Source organism: Cebus imitator, unplaced genomic scaffold (assembly GCF_001604975.1).
Source record: "Cebus imitator isolate Cc_AM_T3 unplaced genomic scaffold, Cebus_imitator-1.0 Scaffold220, whole genome shotgun sequence".
In the NCBI taxonomy this organism is placed as follows: domain Eukaryota; kingdom Metazoa; phylum Chordata; class Mammalia; order Primates; family Cebidae; genus Cebus; species Cebus imitator.
In genome coordinates this window covers 3,420,820-3,445,891 of record NW_016107535.1, presented here as the reverse complement: position 1 = coordinate 3,445,891, position 25,072 = coordinate 3,420,820, and the positions used below count along the sequence as shown (strand labels likewise).

At 36.0% G+C, this 25,072-nt stretch overlaps 1 protein-coding gene across 1 annotated transcript in view; it reads left to right on the top strand.

Moving 5' to 3' along the window:
- Positions 1 to 17,436, top strand: part of TMEM207 (transmembrane protein 207) — a 20,444-nt gene extending 3,008 nt beyond the window's left edge. The window contains exons 3-5 of the mRNA XM_017549609.2: positions 6,014 to 6,058; positions 6,782 to 6,924; positions 16,643 to 17,436. Coding sequence (XP_017405098.1) covers positions 6,014 to 6,058; positions 6,782 to 6,924; positions 16,643 to 16,773 — 319 coding nt within the window. The 3' untranslated portion in view covers positions 16,774 to 17,436. The remainder of the gene's footprint in view (positions 1 to 6,013; positions 6,059 to 6,781; positions 6,925 to 16,642) is intronic.
- The last annotated feature ends 7,636 nt before the right edge of the window (positions 17,437 to 25,072 follow it).

Here is a 25,072-nt window from a genome sequence, read left to right as displayed (position 1 = left end):
CCTTCCTCCTTTCCTCTTTCTTTTCTTTCTTTTTCTCCCTTTCTCTCTTTCTCTTTCTTTCTTTCCTTTCTTTCTTTCTTTCTTTCTTTCTTTCTTTCTTTCTTTCTTTCTTTCTTTCTTTCTTTCTTTCTTTTCTTTCTTTCTTTCTTTTCTTTCACTCTTTCTCTCTTTCTTCTTTTTTTGACAGAGTTTGCTGTTGTTTCCCAGGCTGGAGTGTGATCTCAGCTCACTGCAACTTCTACCTCCCAGATTCAAGTGATTCTTTTGCCTCAGCCTCCTGAGTAGCTGGGATTACAGGTGCGCAACACCACGCCTGGCTATTTTTTGTATTTTCAGTAGAAATGGGGTTTCACCATGTTTTCCAGGCTGGTCTTGAACTCCCGAACTCAGGTGATCTGCCTGCCTTGGCATCCCAAAGTGCTGGGATTACAGGCGTGAGTCACCACACCTAGCCACTGTTTTCAGTTTTCCTTGTCTGTTACCCTCAAAGTCATGCTCTCTGTATAGCAGGAGGCTATGATTGTATTGTGTAGCGGAAGGCCATGCTAGATGAAATGTTTTCCTACACCCTGGGAGCAGTCACCTGTTTTTGGTGGATCATCTTAGGGTTAATAATCTGCTTATTAAATTTGTGTTGCTCTTTCAGCTTTTGCTTGCCTCTCCATTGTTATTTCTTTGCGTTAGTTTTGGAACTGCTTTTTCACTCCATCTTATGCTGTTTGTGATGTAACACAGACTTTGTTTGTGTGCTTATCTGACTAGATTTCATGCCTGTCCTCATTTTATCTCCTCATCTGCTGCCTTTGACCCAGAATAACAAAATAAAGAAGCTCAGAAATGGAAAGGATCTTAAACATTGAATCTAACTCTAATCAACATGACAGAAAAATATGGTATTAAGAAAGTTTTTGTGCTGACTCTAGAGCTACTGAGGCTACTGCTCTCCCTTTTAAACGAAGGAATTGAAACCTAAGAGAAACAGTAAATTGGTGGTAGGACTTCAACTGGTACTTAGGTATGACATTCTTTGGCTACATCATTTTGCACCTAAGTGTCTGTAATGTTTATCATTATTTAATACAACTACTTTTGGGTAAAAACAAAACAAAAAATCCCTCAAATGAAATGCAGATTGGCAGAAAACGAAAAGAGTGTGGCTGGGAATGTAGGGTGATCGTATAAGGTAAGAAAATGTATTGAAGATGGGAACAACATATCAAATCTTTTTTTACCACGAGACAGTGTCAGCGGGATGAATCTGTAAGGAAAGTCATGCTGTTTTCTGAGGAAGTAGAAAGTCCCCTCCAGCAAAATCCTTTCTCTAACTATATGTGTACAAGGTATTTCAGTTTAGAATCACTTCTCTGATCTGAGATATTATCTCCTGTTAAAGTACACTACCCAGCCAAGAGACGATATTCATTAATTTACCAGCACTGCTGTAAGACAGTAACACGCAACGTACAGAGTACAGTGAAAAGGATGATGAGGATGGTCGACTTCAAATGTCTTTTAGAAATGAGAAACACAAAAGGACGGTAACTGCTCCAAAGTTCACATGCAAAATGGACACAGAAAAGGGAGGCTTGGATTAGAATGCAAGGGAGTATAAACCATGAAGCATGGTTTGCCTAGGTAGAGACCATGTGGAGGAGGCACTGTTTAGCTAGAAACAAAAATGTTTTTATTAATAAACTTCTATGTTCCCAAAATTCTGCAAAACAATCTGCATATATTTTCCATTAAAAAAAAAAAAGGTCGATCGGGTAAGGTGGCTCACGCCTGTAATTCCAGCACTTTCAGAAGTTGAGGTGGGCGGATTACTAGATCCGGAGTTTGAGATCAGCATGGCCAACATGGTGAAACCCCATCTCTACTAAAATACAAAAATTAGCTAGATGCACCTGTAATCCCAGCTACTTAGGAGACTGAGGCAGGAGAATCACTTGAACCCAAGAGGTGGAGGTTGCAGTAGGCTGAGATCATGTCACTGTACTCCAGCCTGGGCAACAGAGCAAAATTCAATCTCAAAAATAAGTAAATAAATAAATAAACAAACTGATCTTTTTTTATTCTCTATTTAAATTTGTTTTCAAAACTAGGGTATCTTTTTCTGATCCAACCCAATTATTTTACTTTTATAACTGTATTTTTAATATGAACAAAGTATTGCTGTGCTTTGTATAAAATTTAAATACTATAAGTAATTCATTTTATAAAATAAAACATGACAGATAAATAGCCAAGGATACTGATGTGCATCAATGTACAAAAGCAGATTAATTTATGGAACATAAATGAGACTGTACATATAAAAGATTCTGTAAGTTAATTGCATTGATAGATTTTCTAATGATATACCTCATCTTACGTGGCTCGATAAAGTGAAATAGTTTACTCAAGAGTAGGAAAGTACATTAAAAGGCAGAGTTTGGATTTGGACCTGGGACTGACACCTGAGTCCCGAATTTCAACCACAAAGCTATATTGTGTGTCCAACATTTAATCAATTATACATCTGGTGAAATACCTGAGGGATACTTAGTCCATTCATTCTTGGAGATACTAAACAATTTACTATCAATTTCTGGGTGATATGATTTGAGACTCATCCCTCCCTCAGATTACTGTAGCTGAATTACACTTTGGCCTATGTTGAGGAATGACTTTTTAAAAAGAAAAAGCATTCATGAAATTTGTTATTGCATTTATTCTGAGAGTACTATGGAAAACACTGTTCTTGATGGTTGACAGTGTTCTCTTTATGAGGCCTTATAGCTTGAATTTTTCTCTGGTTCCGATGCCAGGAATAGTTGTACATCTGGTGAGTAATGCTGTTCATTTTGTTAATTTTAGAGGATACTGTATAACCAATATTCTCTCTCATTATGTTAGCTACTAGAAAGCTTAAGTCAGATCTGCAGTTCAGTTTAGATTTTATATATGGTATTTACTATATTCAGTTTACAAACTGATCTCACTATTGGCCTATTCTGTTTGTCTGATACTCATCAGGCTCTCATTTCTAGGTTTTTTTTTTCAATATTTCCTAAAGCATTTGGAATGCAGGATGTTGGATGCACTCAGGCAACACTACACACAGTAACTGAGGTTAGAGCTGGATATTACTGTTCCCAGTTGCACCATTACATAGTGGTAAGAGACATGGACTCTGCAGCCAGACCATTTTTGTTTAAAACCTACTTCTACCACTTCCAGCTATGTTAACTTGGGCAAGTTACTTAATGTCTCTGTAACTGAGTTTTCTCCGTTGTAAAAGGAAAATTACAATAGTATGACCCCACCATATAGTGGTGTAAGTTTGAGAGTCTGTTATTTCACATGAAGTCATGCAACAGGTTTTAGAAGAGTGCCTGGCCTAGATAATGCAGAGTGATGTAACAGAGAAACCAATGGAGCAATTCTGAGTATTTCTTCCTGAATTTATTAAATTCATAAATGTATAGTTGATATAAGGTCCCCAGATTCTCAGCACCGAGGAGAAGAATAAAAATCTACTCATCTAACCATTTGTATAGTACAGAAATCATCTCCATGACATCAAAGTAACAAAAGGAAGTTGTTGTTCTGATAAGGACAGAAATTATCTCCTTCAACAACCAATTCCATTCATTCTTATTCCAAATGTCTTTCTTACATGTTATAGTCAGCTTTCGTTTCTTCCTGATGATTATATATATTTTTTTCAGCATAATCATTCTAATTTGACCAATCCCTGAGGAATAACTTCATTTTCAAAAACATAACTTTCCTATACTGAACATCTTGGAAGTAATATTTGAGTAATTAGGATACTCTTCCTTTTTTAAGAACTCAAAAAGCTTCTGTTTAAAAGTTGAATTTAAGTAAGAAATGGAGATAATAATTAGTGGAGGGGAGCATATGGAGCCAGAAGACACATGCTTCAGTGTAGTTCCCTAACTAGCTAGTGACCTCTTCCTTTCTCCACCTTAAGTCTCAGTGGTACACCGTATAAAATCCTAAGGGTGAAATAAATGATCTCAAAGGTGCCTGCAATTTGGAAATTGCATACTGCATTTTTCCAGCTATTTCCTAGCCATTTTATTGCTTATCAGAAGCTCCACTAGAGGGTGCACCAGCTCAGAAAGAAAAAGTTAAATAAGTCTGTTTGGAAAATTGTTAGCACAGGAAGAAAAAAATAGAACGCTTTAAAGATTAGATTTAAAAAACAAAATAAGGTGGTTAATATTTAGAATTGACTTCAACTATAAGTATATGGGCTATTTTAAAATGGAAAAAAAAAAAGAGAAGCAGGAGGAGGGAGATGAAATAATCCAAACTCTTGACCATCAGCTCAACTGTCACAATTGAAAAAAAAAAACCTTGTTCTTTTTTAATTGGGCCAGGACACCAAGAGAATTTTGCCACATCCGCCTCTTAGAAAACCTGTATTTTTAAGGTTTCGATATTTTTAATATGATATTTTAAAGTTTTTTAACTACAAAGTGATTCACGCACATTAAGTCAAACAATATAAAAATATTAAAAGTATAGAGTTCTTCAAAATGCCATCTTCAGGAGAAGTGAGCACTTTACTAGTCTGGTGTATATTTATGTCTAGTAGTAATTTTGGTGAAATCGTTGTACTTGTGGAAATTAGTATATGCAAAGTAGGATCTATGCTGTTTTACTTAACAAGACTTATTTATAAACATGTCTACATTATTTTTGATGATTGAACAATATTACCTTGCAAGTATGTTCCATTAATTATTTTTCACATCTTTTGTTGATGATCATTTGTCTTAGGATGCTTTTTAAAGTCACACTTTAGTTGCCTTTTTTTTTTCCCCCAGCCATTTGTACCTGTGAATTTTGCTAAACGCTCTGGGTGCTCAAAAGAGCAAAGCGAAAACAAACAAAAAACAGAGAAAAGAAAGGAAGGAGGAGATATTTATATGTGGAGGGGATGAAATCACCTGTAGGCTGGATAATTGGCTTTTGTCTTAAATGTTCATGATAAAATGTTTAAACTGACACTTCACATACGTTAAAAGTCATTTCTGATTGGTATGATGATGGGCATGACACACTGCTTCCTCATGGAAGCTAGAAGCAATAAATTAACTGACATTTATGCATGTCTTCAAACTGAAATGAAGTAAAATATTTTAACAATGGCCGAAGAAGATATGATTAAGTAGCCTGTCTTCTCAGAAGCGTATCTGACTGCAAATAACAGATTTCTACTGTTCAAGCTCAGAATACCTTAAAAGTATATTGAAGTATGAAGAAAGTCCATCAGCAAACTTACATTTAGCGTGCCATGTTAGACATAGTGAGGGGCTCTCTACACCTGCAGAGTTATATCTCCCAAAACTCATTTGTGAACTGTGTTTGTCTGGGATCTTTTAAAACTTGTCTCAGGAATGATTGAGTTGTGGCTAGACACACAAATGATTTGGCCATTCTGACTGAAGGAATCAACTTCTAACTCCTTAGCAAATGGTAGATATGGCCACATTCATTCATTTTCCTCCTAGCCTAATTTCTTCCCTCACCAATTGTATAACAAGAGTGCAACCAGTTGTCCAATGCCTCCTATTCTCTACCAAGGTATCCTTCCCTGGAAAATCTGAGTTTTAAGTGAATATAGGTCTCTAGATGAACAGTATAATGGTTACCTGCCTGACATCTAACACCAATGATTTGTTGTCCCTGAAGAGTTAGTCGCTGCCTTTTCAATGCATAACAGTGTTTGTAACTCTAGAATCAAACCCATTATAGTGCAATTATCTGTTTGTGTATCAGTCTGATAGTTTCACATTTACTTGTGTTCCCAGTGCCTTGAATTGAGTGGGCATATACATTTGCATAATTGTGTTGGGTGCGGGGAGGCATGAGCTGATATGGGAATATGTAGGTATTTTTTTTGGAGAAACAAGTGTGATCAATACCAATTTTATTGGGTGAAAGAAATAGGCTTTGGCTATCCAGAGTTCCAGGACTAACACTCTTCCTTTATCACCAGGTGTGTAAATTATAATGATCGACACCCTAATGGCTCGTATATCTGGTAAGAATATCCTCCATTTGTTTTATATGACAGTTGGTGGCATATACAAACCCTTTGTCCTGAATAATTTGAGATGGTACATGAAATCATACAGCTTAAGGGGTCATGCAAATCAGTATAGAAATATCACTTTCAGATTGTTGGCTAGTGTTTACTTAAACACTTGTTGTGACAAAGGGATTCGCTCTTTTTAAGAATAAGAGTTTATTCTAGACTTGAAAATCTTTAACGGCAAAATAATTGTTCTTTGTCTAGAAATCTCCCTAAATGACCCTCCACTGATATTAGTTCTGGCCTTAAAAGACATTCCAAATAACCAGTACCTCTTCTATGAGATAATCCTTTGGAAATTTTAACCTCTTACATCTTGACATTTGCATATTCTCAACTTAACATTGTCAGTTCAATCAATTAGCCTGCTAGCTCCTCAAAGGCAGAGACCCAGCAAATAAATTAAGACATTGTCTTTTAGGATAAGCCTCCAATTCCCAAGGAGAAAATGACTACTACCACCTGGAAAGATCAATCCTCTCTGAGGCCAAAGAGTAATTTTGCTTCAGTGGAAATGTATGGGTGGTGATAGGAAATTGCTTAAGGAATTCAGTGTCCCAGATTGCTTGTGGCCAGTATAGCTGAGTCCTCATCCACTTCCAGGTAGTAATGGAAGCTCTTAACTTCCCCGCATGCTCTACCTCGTCCTTCCCTGGTAACTTTTGGAGTCAGGATCCTGCTGCTGGTTTTCATGGCAACTCTTCTCTGCGGAGCAGTGGTCCTCTGCCTCCAGTGCTGGCTGAGGAGACCCCGAATTGATTCTCACAGGCGCACCATGGCCGTTTTTGCTGTTGGAGACTTGGACTCCATTTATGGTGAGTTGTCTACACACTTTGGACTCCTTTTAGAAACTTAGTGGTTTTGTAGTGAATTTAGAAACTATTCTCCCAAAAGCAGATTTGTGAACTTGGGAAAAAATATGGCTTATTGGAGAAAGGCCTGCATTGAGGAGAGTTTAAGGGAGAAAATTTCAAAAGAAAGACACTCCGAGAAGAAAGAAAACGTGTCTGGGGAACCGACCCACAGTTGGGTATAGGGACAGCAACTAAATATTTTGTGTTCAGCAAGCAGAAGAGAAGAGAAGGGCTGGACAGTCCGGGTGAATGGTAGGGTTGACGGTACTGAAAAGCATCTCTGAGCTTTTATTACCAACCTATCTTAACTTGTATTTGTAATTTCATTTATTGAGCTTCCTATGCTTTACTGAACTCATCTGAAGTAACATTGAACAAAACTTTCCGGATTGTCTGCGGTCAGTGCAGAATCTGAAATTCCATGGAATGGTCAGGAGAAGGTCAATTTTCATGCCCTTTGATCTCAGCATCCTGATCCTGTCAGCGCCCAACCCCTCTCCCAAAACCACACCCTTTCTTTCATTTTCCAGTTTGCATAAGGAAATAAAGAATGGAGGAAATTAAGGGCTTAGAGTTATTTGTAGCTGCCAGCCTCAGCTGTGAGTAGAAAAAAACCCAGCAACTTACTGATTTCTGGGAGGTCATAATTGGTAGGTGTTGTCCCAACATCTTAAGTGTTGTCCCAACCAGGGACTGTTGTGAGACTTTATTCTAAGGGACTGCATTCCACACTACGGTTACTTCAAGAGCACTTAACAGAGATAATAACTAAAGCCATCTTTCAGAAACTTGAGCCACCATGAAATTTTCAATAGATGGAGCAAGGTGTGCCTTGAGAAAAACGAACAGCTAGATGAAAAGTGGGGTAAAAATAAACACAAATGTGCTAACATCAAACTCAGTTTTCTAACATGATGATTATATTCACTTCCACCTTTTTTCTCTTTCAGAAGTTATTACTTAACAGAGGCAACACATTACCAGTTTGGGAAATGGTTATTTTAGAAAGGATAATTAAAGTCTCCAATAACAATAAGTTCTTTCTCTTAAAATCAAAAGCCCTTTCCAAGGGGCATAGAGGGAAACAGGGTTATTGATCTTTTAACAAAATACATTAGTCAAAGGAGTCAACTGGTAACATTGGACTATTTTTCTTTATTTACCTAGAGGTATTTAATAAGTAAATGCAATTATGCTTTTTAATTTGAACTTAAGTTTCTAAAAAGAAAAATGCAGCCTGGTATTTTTAGCTCTACTCTCACTTTGAGAAAGAATTTTTATCTTGAATCTTAAAAGAATTTACTTTTATATTTTAAGTATATTGTTAAGCTAGTCAGTTTTCCTGTTATAATTTTTAAAGCAGTTTATGTGCCATGGTTATATACTTCTTTGTCTAGTGTTTTTATATTTCTTACATTGTAGTTTCCATATGTGCTCCTGAACTTACCTAAATAGTAATGAATATGAGAGAAGGTGTCACGGCTGATGTACTTTCTGCTTTAGCAATCTGCATGTGGTAGCACTGAGTGATGGGCAATAGACTCACATTCTCTTTAGCACTCTGAAATCATTCAGAACAGGAAAAAAGAATCCTTGGGTATAAATGGCATTTAAAAAAATATGGTCACAATTTGTTTTAGGTTTGTCAAAAGCTAAGCAGTAATTTGAAAATTTTCAGATATTATCTCTAATTCCTACATATCAACTTGGAAAAGTGGCTATTATTTATCTCAGAGGATGTTATTTACTTCTCTCACTCTCAACGATAAACATACATGCGTAGATGTTTACTGTAAGTCAAGAAATCTAGTGTAAACTGTCCAGAATTGGCGATAGAGAACCAGTGAAAATATGGGCTGGTCACTCACAGCCCAGCCCAGCCCTAGAGAGTAAGAGGTGCTCACTGTTTGAACACCTAGACGTTTCCTTAGAGCAGCTCTTCAGTGGTAGGGCTTGTGCTCCAGGATCTTCATGCCCATCCTCACTCTATCCTTTGCTCTCAATTCCACTGATTTAACTTCCAGATCTTATTTTGCTCAAGAAACATTTAAACTCTTCCATCCTTGGTTGCATTGCTAATCTCTCCACTATTGATTCCCATTAGTTGCTCCATCCTATTCATCTTTTCTTGTGCCTTCACTGAATTGAGCATTAGCTTGTTCCACCTATTGCCCATCTTCCATCATGTCCCGGGGATGCTCAGGAGGGCAGGACAAGCAGGGAACAGCTATTCAGACAGTCTTTGATGTGGATGTGGTGTCCAGAGCTATGCTTTTTAGCAATCCTGTTTCCCCTCTCCAAAACAAAACACGAAAGAATAATTTAGGAAGAGGTGATCTCCCATCACTAGTGACTTCTTACCTAGTGATTTCTGGAAATAAATTTCAGACAGTCAATATTTCAAGACAGTCTGAAACCTGGACCCATGCTAAACTTACATTCCCCACTAGGTCCTCATTATACTTTCACTTCTCCATAGAAATGATGCTTCCTACCTAATATTTCTATAAAAAGAAGCTGCTCTCCTAAAGAAATTAGAGAACTGCTTACTTTTATGGCTACAGAAGGAGGTGAAGGTCAAAACCACAGCATCTACCTCCACAGCTCCCACAGAGTATGTGCTCACAGCTAAGGATTGAATCCAGCTGTCCCAGGATTCATATGCCCACGTCAAGGTTACCAGACTGTGCTTCTGAATTTCCCTCACAGTCCCTGTTCAGAAGAGAAAGAGAAAAATTAGAAACCTCCGGAATGACACTGGCGACATGTTAGAATATAAATAAAGTTTCTGGACTCCCTACCATCTCTTGAGTACAAAGGAGAAGATAGGATACTCCCCCCTGAATACAGAATGTGGGAAATGGGTCATTTGAAACACTTTAATGGAAAGACTAGATTTGAGATATTAACCTTGGTTTCCTCCCAGAACTTAATTTTTAATTTGTTTTCCAAAGCTTACTTTACTTAATTATCACCATTTATTGAATATATTAATTGTAATAGCACTGCTCTTCTGACCTGTGGGGCAGAGGTTTGACTCTTTGGATCTTCTGGAAGCAGCCCTCAACTGAGAAGAACTAAGAGGAAACTTCTGACTGAGAAACTGAGGTGGACAAATTATACTATTGTTAAAATATATAAAATAGAAAATTTCTTTCAATCGGAACTACTGACACTATTACACAGTGCAGGTTGCCAGTTATTCTTATTAGAAATACTAAACAGAAGCTGGGCATGGTGGCTCAAGCCTGTAATCCCAGCACTTTGGGAGGCCAAGGAGGGCGGATCACGAGGTCAAAAGATCGAGACCACCCTGGCCAGCATGGTCAAACCCCGTCTGTACTAAAAGTACAAAAAAATTAGCTGGGACTGGTGGCACGTGCCTGTAGTCCCAGCTACTCAGGAGGCTGAGGCGGAAGAATGCTTGAACCCGGGAGGCAGAGGTTGCAGTGAGCCAATACCATGCCACTGCACTGCACTCCAGCCTGGCAACAGGGCAAGACTACGTCTCAAAAAAAAAAAAAAAAAAAACAGAGAGAAAAGAAATACTAAACAGAAAAAAAAAACCAAACACTTGGCTTGGATCCTTACAAAAGGTTTAAGGGAGGTGTTCCCAGCACCTTCCCAATGTCTGATATTTCCTATCTAGGAGAGGTCCTTAGAGCTCAGTCAAACACCACAGACCCCATCAGCGTTTCCTGGGCCAATGTTCCTCTCTTTTCACAGTACTCTGCTGATTCAGTCTTTAGATAACTGGTCTTCCTTCCACTTCATAGGATCTGTGCCCCTGAATTGTGGATCCTAGACTCAGGGGCTTCTCAGAGTTTGTTGGATTCAGTAGAAGAGATCCTGGCACTTACATGCCCAGTGATCACTCTCTATGTGCATCATATATTAGGAAGCTCTTTATCCTTCAGAAAGGGAAAAACGTTCCCTCTGATGCCCCCCTATCGTGGGCTGAGTTGTGTCCCACCCAATTTCATATGTTAAAATTCTAACCCCAGTATCTCAGATTATGACTATATTTGAAGATAGGGTCTATAACAAGACAAAGACAATGAAATTAAAATGAAGTAATTGAAATGAACCTTAATTCAATATGACCATCATTCTTATCAGAAGATATTAGCACACAGACAGTCAGGCACAAAGTAAAAACCATGTCGAAGCACAAGGAGAAGGTGGCCATCTGTAGTCCAAGGAGAGAAGCCTCAGAAGAAACCTACCCTGCTGACACCTTGATCATGGATGTCTAGTCTCCAAAATTGTAAGAAAATAAATTTCTGTTATTTAAGTGATCCAGTCTGTGGTACTTTGTTATGACAACTCTGGTAAACTAATTACAACTCTCTCTTGGAGAGTGAGGAGGAAGAAGAGGTATTGTCAGAGAAAGAAGACAAGAAGAAGATCAGAAGTCAAAAAGGCAGAAAAGGAGAAGATGTGGAGCAAGAGAAAGAGGAAGAAGAAAAGAAACAGTGTAAAATCAGAGACATTTTAAGGACTAAAATTTAACCTACTTACCTTAATCAAACTCTAAATTCTTTTTTTTTGTCTCAGGCCCACTTCCTCTTCCTGCTGTTAGCTCCAGAATCTCCTCATCTCCCTTATTCCCTTACTATGCTGCCCTGAACTTCACTCATTTCTGGATCCAGTTCTCCTTCACCATCTTTGCTACAACCCAGAAAGTGTCCATTCAATGCCCTGACATCTTTTCAAATGGCATCATTCATGCTATAGTTTCTGAGACCTTCTTATTTCCTTACCTGAACCATAAAAGATAAATAATTCTAGTATTATGTGGGTATGTTTTGTTCAGCACCTGTGTTGGGGTAATTTTTTTTTTCATTTGTTTCAGTGTTTTCTTATCTCGGTGTATTAGTCTATTTTCATGCTGCTGATAAAGACATACCCAAGACTGGGCAATTTACAAAAGAAAGAGGTTTAATGGACTTACAGTTCCACATGGCTGGGAAAGCCTCACAATCATGGTGGAAGGCAAAGAGAAGCAAGTCATGTCTTGGATGGCAGCAGGCAAAGAGAGAGTAAGGAAGACACAAAAGCAGAACTCCCTAATAAAACCATCAGATCTCATGAGACTTATTCACTACCACAAGAACTGTGTTGGGCGAAACAACCCTGTGATTCAATTATCTCCAACCAGGTCCCTCCCACAACATGTGGGAATTGTGGGAGTACAATTCGAGATGAGATTTGGGTAGGGACACAGCCAAACCATATCCCTCAGTATCTTACCTAATTAATGTCTCCTAAGTGATAAGACAACTGAAAACACAGAATATTTCCTGTATTAATCCATTCTTACATTACTGTAAAGAAATACCTGAGACTGGGTAATTTATATTTTAAAAAGAGGCTTAAATTGGCTCCTGGTTCTCCAGGCTGTATGGGAAGTACTGTGCTGTCATCTGTTTGGCTTCTGGGGAAGCCTCAGGAAACTTACAATCATGGCCAAAGGCAAAGAGGGAGCAAGCACTTTACATGGCTGGGCCAGGAGGAAGACAGAGGGAGGGGGAGGTGCTACACATTTTTAAACAACCAAATCTCATGGGAACTCACTATCACAAGAACAGCCCCAAGGGCATGGTGCTAAATCATTCATGATAAACCACTCCCATGAGCCAGTCAACTCTCACCAGGCCCCACCTCCAACACTGGGGATTACAATTCAACATTCCATTTGGGCAGGGACACAGATCCAAACCATATTAACCTGCAGCCAGATTCTCCCCCCTTCTCAAATGTGGAAATGGGAAGTGAAAACACACATTGAGGCACAGACAGTGAGTTAAAAGGAATGTATGCAAATTTTTAGTAAAGGTTGAGAAAGAAGATAAAAATCATTAAAATCCTCACATGACCAACTGCATCCCAAATCTCTATTGTTTGTGATCATTTCTCAGCAGTTCATAAATCCAAGGACTACAAGTATGACAGGGTAAAACAGATACTAAAAATAGTTTTTTGAAAAAGATAAGGATTTTGGTTTTGTTGTTTGTTTTTTAAATTTGTATTTTAAAAATAGGCAATGTCATAGCGATTTCAGAGTTTATTAAAAATGAAAGGTTTTTATTTTAATTTACTAAAAATAAGAATGACAATAGGTTTTATTAAAAATAAAGTTGTGATGCTGAATAAAAGCCCGTCTTAATGAGGAAGCAAGACATTTAAAGATAATTAATGGAAAATGTTTGGAGTTTTGGAGGTGAGAAAAGGACAAATACAGCTTGAGGCAGAAAAACAATTGACTTTACATTAGAAAACAGAGAATTTGAGACCACAGGAGAGGGACCTCCATAATTGTTTGTCCATGTTTTTAATAAAACATAATCAATTACATAACATTTAAATAAGAGCCCCTTTGCCTTTATGCCATGAGGTCTGTGGACTGGAGCTGGGTTTTCTCAAGCTTGACAAAGCCTCCTAATGAGGTCCCCTGCCTTTCCTGACATGATCACAAGATGAAGGACCAGAGGACACCCCTCCTAGGGATACTCATCTTGGCTTAGCTTCATATTGGGGCTGATCACTCAATAATGCTGCCCTTCAGCTGTACAATCTCCTTGACCCCATTTCCTCTGCAATTTTAGGTATAATCTTCCCTCTTTCTTATTTCAGGGAAATAGAAACACCAGCATTGCAGCAGTGTTTATATATGAGTGCTCTGAGCTGGGGAGAAAAAGAAGAGCTGCAGAGAGGTGAACAAGAAGCAGGGTCTTACAGGCTCTGTTCTCTTCTCCCTCCAAGTCTTCCAGGACTCTTTTATTTTATGACTTTTTTAGAAATGCCATTTCCCTCTGTTTCATGTTCTATGTGTAAATATTCTGTTACTTATTTTCGGTAATAAAATAGGAAGCATTTCATTCACAGATTTTCATGGAAAGACATAATAATAGTAATGGCTCACATTCATTGAGCATTTCCCAGGAGCCATGCCCTATGCTAACACTTGCCGTCCCTAATCTCATTTATTCTTCCTTACCACTCTATGAAAGTTCACTATCATTCTGACCACTCTACAAATGAGGGAACAAAGGCACTTAGAGATTAAGCAACATAGTAAGTAGATGGTAAAACTGTGACTCAAATTCAGTCCTTCTGGCCACTCCCATAGAAGAAAAAGGATTGAGGTAAAGGAAAGAGAAGAAATAGGTAGACAGAACATATAGAAAGAGGTGAAGTCTATTTGAGTGATTCTTAAAAACACAGGAAATCTCAACTCTGGCTATAAAAACTAAGCAGTAAGTTTATTGGTTATACAAGATTAAACAATAAATTTGAACATCTTAGCGATTCTGCAAAATCTACAAAATTTTTGCTGACATTTTATATTCAGCTCTCTTAGTTTCTTAATTTGTCAAAAGATAAAAATGCCTCGTCTCCCTAGCACCCGATCACTTGATATTATATGTAAACGTGCTTTGAAAAAAATTGAAAACTGATAGAACATATATTTGGTTTTCAAAACTTCCTAAGCATATTGGCTTAGTTATGTTTTCCAAATGCCTTGTGGCTTTAATAACAAGTTTAAGATCAACAGAAAATTTGTAGTAAGAAGATAATGAACGTTTTCTAAGAAAGCAACTTTGAAGATTCTATCACTAGGAACACAATATTGACAGTGGCAATAGCAGAAATAAATTGGAGCTAGTACAAATAATAGTTGTGTCAAGTCAGTTTGGTTGAACATGTCTAAGCAGAAAGATAGTTAAGTTACTTTGACTTTGTACTAAATTCACTAGAAGCAGTTCACCAAGAAAATAGCCATCATTCAGTACAAATATTCACAATGGAGGAAATTACTGGGGCAAGTACAGTTTACCTGTGTTAACTCTGATTGATCAAGTCCCACAGACTTATCTGACATCGACCCAAATTTACAAACTGCAAAGGGCTCTGACTCTATGATACTTTTCACTTAATAACTTCTATATTATAATTAATAATGATCATGTTTAAATCATTATTTAACCTTGAAAAGAGGATAGACTGAAAAATAATATTGTAAATGAAAGAAGATGCATGTATGTTCCTAGAGTTGGTACAGTCTTTACATATTGTCATAATAATAGTAAACCCTGATGCATGACTACTGTGTGCCTGGTCTTGTTTCAAGTACATTATGCTCATTAGGCTTTGCTTTTATAGAGGTAGATACTAGTATTATACCTTAATTGTCCAAGAGAAAATCGAGGTAAAGAAATATTATGTAATAGTCTAAAAATAGACTAGTTAAATAGTTAATGCTAAGAAAAATGCTAAACCATAGGTGAGACATATATTCTAAATATGACCCCACCCTTTACATATTTGAATTATTAGTCTTTGCTCTGTACCAGTGAAACAAGAAATAAGACAAACACAAATGTATGAAAATTCGTTATTGTAAATTAATATTATTCACTTCAAAGCAATCGTTTTGAATCACCTCCATATGGATCGTAGGGAAGCAGTTAATGTCTAATATGCAACTACTCTTTGAATTCTTTTGATCATTGTGGCATGTTCTTTGTAATATTCCTAATGGCATCCAATCTTACTCCTTTAAGAAAGGTCAGCAAACTTTTTCAATGAACAGCCAGATAGAAAATATTTTTGGCTTTGCAAAACATAGAGTCTATGTGGGGACTATTCACCTCTGCCATGGTAGTGCACAGCAGCCATAGACAACATGTAAATGTATGGATATGATTGTGTTTCATAAATTCGGTATACAAAATCATCCAGAGGTCAGATTTAGTTCAAGGGACTTGTTTCTTTTTCAAGATGAATTTTTGTTGGCTGCTATGGTTTTGGCAAAAAACAGTCAATATCATTTAAAGGTAGGTAAAGATCTAGGTGAATATATGTATTCTTTACATATAAGCATGTGTGTGTGTGTGTGTGTGTGTGTGTGTGTGTGTGACCATCTTTCTATATATAGCTATATATTAATATAAAGATGGTTATAAAATACCGCTATTTTTGGGGTCGTGTCCCAAACACAGTCTTTCAAGAAAATACTAACAGTCAACTTCCAAAAGAGCCATTAAAATAAGTGCATAGTCTTTCAAGGTTACCAGTTAGTGGAAGAAAAGGCCAGTTTGCAATATTTAATGGTCTGTATGATGCATAGTCTAGAAGTCAAGAACTTTGATTTCAAAGTATTTTAAAAAATTATTTTAAAATGTATTCTCTTTATTGTGTGTGTATACTTTAAATGCACACTTTTCATCACTGAACTTAAAATGTTTACTATTTACTAGAGATAATTATTAATTTGTATTGAAATTTGCAAGCATAAATGTAAACTAATAAAATTTCGAAAGTGATAATTTTAATGTTTATAATGCAACGTATATCTCCCATGATGGGAGCATTAGCTGAAATGCCATTAGTGTTTAAAGGACTCCTGTCTTGTGATCTACAAGAGATGATATTCCTTCTAGTTTCAGCTCCTACGTTGTAAATACTGCTTGATGGGTTAGATAATGATGATATCATCAGTTCATGCAACCAATTCTTTTTGTTTGTTATGTGACTAAACTTTTACTGCAAAGAGCAAGATGGTTGTAAATTTTTTCTCATGGATACAAATAATTTTCTGTTGCTTCAGTGATCCAAGAAATGCCAGATTTTTTGGATCTAGAAAGATTACAAGTCTTCATCTTTCTCTTTCCAGGGACAGAAGCAGCTGTGAGTCCAACTGTTGGAATTCACCTTCAGGCTCAAACCCCTGACCTGTATCCTGTTCCATATGAAGAAATTTTAGGCTCCCCACCTCCATATGAAGATATTATAAAAACAAGCTGATCTGAGGTCTGGATTATCAATTTAAAGTATTAAAGACATCTGTAATTCCAAAACATCAAATTAAGGAATAGTTACTTCAGTTGGTGGAAATGTCCAGAAATCTATTCATATAGTCTGAGGAAGGACAAATAGACAAAAATAAAAAAATGGATGTCTGGAAACATTTTGGTCATGGAGATGTCTAAATAGTAAATTAGTGGATTCTTGCTGTGTCACTGCTGTGTCATACTTTTATGCTACACCACTGAATTAACGCTTTGCACTAGAACCTAAATAAACAATAATTAGGTGATAGAAGTTGTCTCTGTTACATTTAGGACTCCACTGCAGTATACATCGCACCATTTTCTGCTTTAAACTTTTTCCTAGTGTGGAGTCCATAAAAATGATTGTAATTTAACAGTAGCCCAAGCAGAGAATCCAACATGTCCAGAACCAGAACCAGAAAGGTAATATTTGAATTATGATGAGTGAGGGAAGAGAGTCGGTAAAAGAAAAGTTTGGAGTTGAAGGGTATAGGATAAATGAAGAGGAAAAGAAAAGATTACAAGTCTCAGTCTAAGAGACTTTATGCCTCAACCTTGGGAGGAAGAAATTGTAGATAGAAGGTAAAGGAGATTGCTGAAGACATGGACCATGTGTAATGCCAATGGGGTGAGGACATGGACTCCATAGCCACAGTCTTCCTCTGGAGCTTGAAGGCTTGGCATTTACTGGAGAACTATGCTAAGAACCTTTGGCATAGAAATCAGTGTTCTCATGAGGACTGCAGACATCTTCAAGTGGCATTTTGGAAGTGGCCATCAGTAGAGGGTCAGAAAAAAACATCTGTTGTAGATGCTATATGAGCTTCAGCTCACAACCTTGTTGGAAAAAAACAATAAACATCAACAGATATCTAAAATTTAGCTTCACCAAACTTATTTCCTAATGTTCTTTTTCCAAATCTGTCTATCCAAACCTTCCTCATCTCAGTTAAGTGCAACTGTTGCTCAGGCAAAAAAATACTTGGAGCCGTAGAAGCTAAAGTAATCCTTTTAAATAAACTATTTTTAGACCAGTTTTAGGTCCACAGGAATACTAAGCAGAAGGTACAGAAATTTCTCATATACTCTGCCTTGACACTTACATAACCTCCCCTCTTACCAACATTTCTCATCAGAGTGGTACCCTTACAAGAAGTGTTGATGAACCTATACTGACATAATTATCATCCAAAGCCCATAGTTTATATTATGATTTACTCTTGGTGTTGTACATTCTGTTGGTCTGACAAATTTAGAATGACATGTACCTACCATGATAGTGTCACACAGAGTAATTTCACTGCCCCTCAAAGTCCTCAGTGCTCTGCCTATCTATCCATTCTTCCCGCCCCTCTAAATCCAAAAAAACCACTTATCTGTTTTCTCCATGGCTTTGCTTTTTTAGACTGCCATATACTTGGAATCACAGAGTAGGTAGCCTTTTCAGGTTAGCTTCTTTAACTTAGTAATATGTACATAAGTTTCCTCTACATCTTTTCATGGCTTGATAGCTCATTTCTTTCAGGGCTAAATAAAATCCATTGTCTGGTATACCAAAGTTTATTTGTGCCTTCACCTGCTGAAGGACATCTTGGTTGCTCCCAAGTTTTGGCAATTCTGCATAAAGCTACTGTTAATATGCATATGCAAGGTTTTGTGGAGACATAAGTTTTTAACTCCTTTGGGTAAATACCAAGAGCATGTTTGTTGGATTGCATGTTTAGTTTTGTAGCAAAACTACTGACCTATCTTCCAAAGTGTCTGTACCCTTTTGAAGTTCTAGCAGCAATGAATGAAGAGTTCCTGTTTCTCCACATCCTCACCAGCATTTGGTGTTGTCAGTCTTCTGAATTTTGGCCATCCTAATAGGTGTGCAATAGTATCCCATTGTTGTTTTAATTTGCAATTCCCTAATGATATACGATGTAAAGCACCTTTTGATATGTGGAGTAATCTTTTTACAATATAAGGAGCATCATGTACCTTAACTAAACTCTAACTGAGGGACTCCACCTCAGTAAAAAAACAAATGTCAAGTTCCTTGACAATGGCTGTATAGGATCTGTACTCCTTCACCATCTCCATTCTTGTGTTTCCCTTTTACTCATTTGCTGCAAAAACACTGTCCTCAAACCTATCAGGTACTAGCCTACCCCCACCTTGCAGTTCTTTTTGTCTGCAACATTCTTCCCTCAGATATCAATATTGCTTCATCAACTCACCTACTTTAAATTTTTCTTAAGAAATCACCTTCTCAATGAGGCCCACACTGACTATTCCACTTTAAATTGCAGCATCTCCCAACTCCAACACTCCCAAACTCCTTATACTAGAAACGCTTTTTATTTTTCCATAGCATTTACCATCTTCTATTATGCTAGATAGCTGAATTGTATTGGTAGTCTGGTACGTTTCTTCCAGGGCTAGAATATAAAGTGAAGGAAATCATTGCCTTATATATTGATTTATACTCAAGTGACTAAAAACACCTTGCATTGTACTAAAACTAAGTTTTAAAGTAATGTTTCTTAGTTCTGGAAACTCCCAAAAATCTGGATGAGGATTTACTGGGGATAAGGCTTTATGAAAATGAGGGTGAGTAAAAGCCAGGAACAGCTGACTTAGTGCTATTAACGTAATCTCACTTGTTTCCACTGATGAAAAATATCTGAAAAAGCTTTTGTTTGTGTACTGCAATAATCCCTGGCGTGTATAGAGCATTGTAGTGAATAAACTGCTCTCATATACGCTATCAGATTTTATCCTAATAACAATTTTGTCACCTGGCTACTCCTAACTTCAAGTTAAACATGGTAGAATGAAGACATCTACTCTCCTCAGAAACCTACTAAGATTATATTAAAGAAATTAAAATGTTTTTAATTCACAAAAACAGAGGGAAGAAGACGACAGTAAGAAGAAAGTTAATCATAAGATTTTAGTACTTGGAAAGGTGAATGAGATGAATACAGATAGTTGTCATGATTGACTGAGGTTTTAAGTTTCTCTACTTTGCTAAATATCAGGGAAGAAATAGAATGGATCAAGAAATGTCCAAGAATTAGAGGCAAAAAAAGTGAAGAGAATTCTGAAAATGATAATGAAGTTAATCTATAAAAAGACAGCATTTCAGCAGCCCAAAAAGAGCCAGTTTCAATCAGAACATGATAGCAATGAGCTACAGGAAATAAGAGGAGTGATTAAAGAAAAATATATAATGTAACTATAATGTTAAATTAGTAGTAAGTAGAAAACAGAGGAAGTGAATTTATTTATAGTGATTTATTAAATCCATGAACAACAAAATTTGGATTAACTATAAAATGGCTAAGCTATGAAAATTTCAAATAATTAGTACGGTTAAAAATATTTAAGCTATGAATAATGTAAATAATTAATATTATTTAAATTAATTAAAAATTTTAAATTAATAATTTTAAATGTATATTATTTATATTAACAAGATAGGCAGAGGGAAAAGGCTTGTGAAGGAGGGTGGCAGGATATGGTAAGAAACCTAAATGCTAATCTCAGATTGTGGAAATTTAAGTATTTAAAGGAAAAATCAGCTGGTCACTAAAATGCATCATTTCAGAATTAGATCATAAATATTTGTAACAAAATACTAAATGAGTTGAAAATTGTTGTCTCAAGAAATTGGACATGGAGGTAATGTGTGGGCTAAGATATGGCAGAAAGTACTGATTTCTATTATGATTCTATAGCACTGCCTGACTTTTAAAATTAAATTCATTTATTACTTTAGTATAAAGAAATATAAAATTAAACAGGTACATGACTTGGCAGAGGTGTAGCTTTTAATTGCAAGCCAACAAAGGAAGTCATAGTATAAAGAAGTAAAAAATGTTAAACATAATATCTTCAAGGTAATGGGGCTACAGGTGATTTTATTTTTTGTATGTTTCTCAATTTTCTAATTGTTCAATGATGTGTATAGATACTTTTGTAGTTGAAAAGCTCACAACCCTCTGTTTTAAGAAAAATAGACATACATGCATATATATAATTTTCTTTTTTGAGATGGAGTTTTATGTGTGTATATATATGTGTATACATGTCTGTGTGTATATATATGTATGTATATATGTATGTGTGTATATATATGCATATATATACAGACATACAACTCCATCTCAAAAAAGAAAACAGAAAGCAGACACACATATGTGTGTGTGTGTATATACATATGTATATACATACACATATGTGTGTGTGTGTGTGTGTGTATATATGTATATATATATATGCTCTTGTTGCCCAGGCTGGAGTGCAATGGTGCCATCTCGGCTCAACACAACCTCTGCCTCCCTATTCTCCTGCCTCAGCTTCCCAAGTAGCTGGGATTACAGGCATACACCACCACACCCAACTAATTTTTGTATTTTTAGTAGAGATGGTTTTTCACCATGTTGGCCATGCTTGTCTCGAACTCCTGACTTCAGGTGATCCACTCATCTCGGTCTCCCTGGAATTGCAGGTGGCAGCCATAGCACCGGACCAAAAATATTTATTTTTTAAATGAAGGTTGTTTTTTTCTTTTTCACTAATGAGTGTAGCAATTTCTTTGAGCGTCCACCAGAGGGCATGAAAGCCAATCTATGATTCCAGCCCATTAGCTAGATTTGTTTTAATGGCTAGATGAAACTATGAAGCTGAGTTGCTACTGATATCAAACTTTTGACAGACCCTAGCAGAATGAAATAATATTGAAGTTCACATTTGCGAAGACTTATCTGGTTTCTTTCACAAGAAAGCTGAGCATCAGGTGAGATGCCTGGCATCAGAATGTGGAAAATTTGAAATAGATACCATCTTTCTGAGGATTAAACCTATGAGTTTGAGGTGTCTACAAAGGTTGGCTACTTTGTGCATATAATGCCCACGTGGTGTGTAATATCTACAACGCTGGCCTCATAGGTCTAGTCTATATCATTTTTACCTGATAGCAAGTTCCTTTTTAATTTTCAGATTTTTAGTTACAAATTTCTTTCATTTACATTAGGACCACAACTTTATAACAGACAATTTTACAATTCAGTATCTTTCACAAAAATGAAATAGAGTTGGGATAGAGTTAAAATAGCATTCATGTGGACAATAGAATGAAACTCACCCCGAATATTATATTTAAGGCAAAATGTGAAATTCTTCAGAATTGTGTAAGAGAAAATGAAATAATGAAAATGTGTTGCCTATAAAACCACTCTGTTGAGAGTGATTTTTTTTAAAAAAAAAAGAACAAAGAAAAGGAATAGACTATACATACCAAGTGACTCTTTTACTTTCAAATTCATTTTGCTTTGTGATTTTGTACAAAATAATCCTATACAGGCATTTTTGAACGTGTAATATTAGATGCTGATAAAAAGTAACATTTTTGTTATTTTGTAATTTTCTTATTTTTTGGCTGTGGATAAAGCCTATGCACTAAATGTAAACACATTTCCATTTATACTTCCTATCTCTGATACTATTATGGCTATGCTTTGCATAAGCAGTGAAACTTAATAAACTATCTTTCCTTTTGCTTAGAGTATATTTAATGATGAGAATAATACATGGATTAACCCAGTATGTACCAAAATTCAGTTCCTCACATACAGACTGAAAAGCTTTTCTGTTTATTTTATTTAATGTATTTTAAAGTGAAATCAGTTTCAAACTGAAATGTATTTTAAATGCAATCTTTAAATTATATTATAAATAGAAAAGTGACTTTTTTCAAGTCCATATAAAAATAAATAATGGCTATAAAATAAAAATATTCTATGTACCACCTAAACATGTTTCAAACGCCATTGGTAGTAAGTATATATGTCACCCTTTTAGAAGTTCATTAATATATGCTTACAAATTGGAGACACAACATAGGATGAACTAGAAAGAAGAAAAATATCTTTGTAATTCCCGTTTTCAGGAAAACACGTCCAAACAATTAGTGAAAATAGAAAAAGTTGCTCAATTGGGTCAACTGTGCTCAATTTAATTAAATAAATGCATATCAAAACAACAATATAATACCATTGTTTATCCATAAGATTGGCAATATTAAAGATGGCTAATATCTTGTTTTGGCAAGAATATGGGGAAACAAGCACTTTCATACAATGTTAGCGGACGTATAACATTGTGCAGCCTTTTTATGAAGGCCAATTTGGCTATGTGTACCTAAAATTTTGGTGGATATTTCCATGCTGTCAACATTTCTACTTTTGGACACAGATATTAATTCTACAACTATAATGCTATAAGGGCAAAGATTTTTCTCAAAGAATATTCATTGCAACATTGTTTATAGTAGCAAAACATATAAATAGTGATGATGTTTAAAGGGATACTTTAGACAAATAATTGTACATTTATACAATGAACTATGTAGCTATTAAAAAGGAGGTCATATGGGAAAAATCAATGAATAATTATAAATTTTATTTTTAGTTTAAGGGAAGATATAGAAAATAGTATGGCATATACATTTTCAAAGAATCTACACATACAATATGTTCATAATTTTCTTCTTTGAAAGATATAAAATATTGGTGATAGATACACCTCTTGTGTGAGAACAAATAATGGAACACCATAGGAGTAAATAAGATACATTGTTTATTTACATTTTTGTACTGTTGATTGTTTAGAAATCTTATATATGTATACTTTCTAAAGTATGCTAACAGAGACTCTCTGGATGCTGGGATAATTGATATGATCTGTTTGTTTAATTCTTTATTCTTTTCTATTTTAGACAAATACATATTATTTCAGAAAATTCTCAAAATGACTAAATCACCAGTTTTTGTAATGGAAACATAGGACAACCAATACTGGATTGTGTATGATATTATTTTCCAATTAACTACTGCATATCAGAAGCCCCTGTCATCCACTTGAGAACAAAAGCTGTACAATCTGCTTCAGGAATGATTTTTCTACTAATTTCTAGTGTATCCACTGACTATGAGGCTGAAACTATTCTCAAGATGGAGAACGTAGAGACAAAAAAGAAAACGAACAAGTTTAAGTGTAAAGAACGGAGATTGGTAAAGAGACTAAACAGAGAATCAGAATTCTCTCTGTGATGGTGAACTCTGGTTTAGTAAGACTGCCCCATCAATGATGCAGCAAATATATGGGTTGTATTTCCAATTGCTGCATTAGGGACTTTTTAGCAAATATCCTCACCTCAATTTTTCTACCTTGAAAGAGGGGAAAATGCTGTATTTAGGAAAGGTGTTCCTTAAGAAATGATCTGTTGTTGGAGATAGGAAGGATGTTCAGAGGTAAAAATCAGGAAAGGGATCAGGTGTTTAGGGATAGAGGCAAGAAAACTATAGGGCCTTCTGAAGCGAAGAAAGAAACGCAGTCTGATTGGAAGGTGATAAGTAGGGAGGAAAGTAGTAAAATGAGAGGCAGTAGCAGTTTCCAGAGCTGAATTCATGGCCAGCCTGAAAATTAGGTTACAACTCTTGTTGCTTTATCCTAAAAAAAATAGGAAGACAATCTGGCTGCAGTATGAAGCATGGGTTGGGAGAAGGAATATAAGAGACTGTTGCAATCATCTCAGGGAGAAGATAAAAATTTGGACTAGGATTAAGATAATAACTTGGACTAAGGGAATGACTTAGAGGGCTTTAAATTAGTTAGAATCTATTGTGTTTAATCTTTGGCTGATCATCAAAATGTAAGTGGTGAGAGAGTTAAAACAAATTCTAGGGTTTTCTTTAAAGCATAAGATGCCTAATATCTAGCACACAGAATGACATAAATGTTTTAGCATAAATTAACAACAGATACTTTTAAAAAATTCAAATTAATAAATAAGGTGTTTATCATGCACAACATGATGTGTTATAGTATATATACATCGTGGAATGCTTAAATATAGTTGATTATCAAATTCATTCCCTCACATATCTATCATTTTTGTGGCGAGAGCACTTAACATCACTCTCTGCGTGTTTTTAAGAATACAATATGTATTTCATCTTAGTTCATTTTCTATTGCTGTACCAGAATACCGAAGACTGGGTAATTTATAAAGAAAATAAGTTTTCTTTGAAATATACAACTTTTAAGTTCAGGGATACATGTGTAGGATGTGCAGGTTTGTTACATAGATAAATGTGTGCCATGGTGATTTGCTGCAGAGATCATCTTATCACACAGATATTAAGCCAAGTGTCCATTAGGTATTTTTCACGATTCTCTCTCTGCTTTCACCCACTGCCTTCTGACAGGCCCCAGTGTGTGTT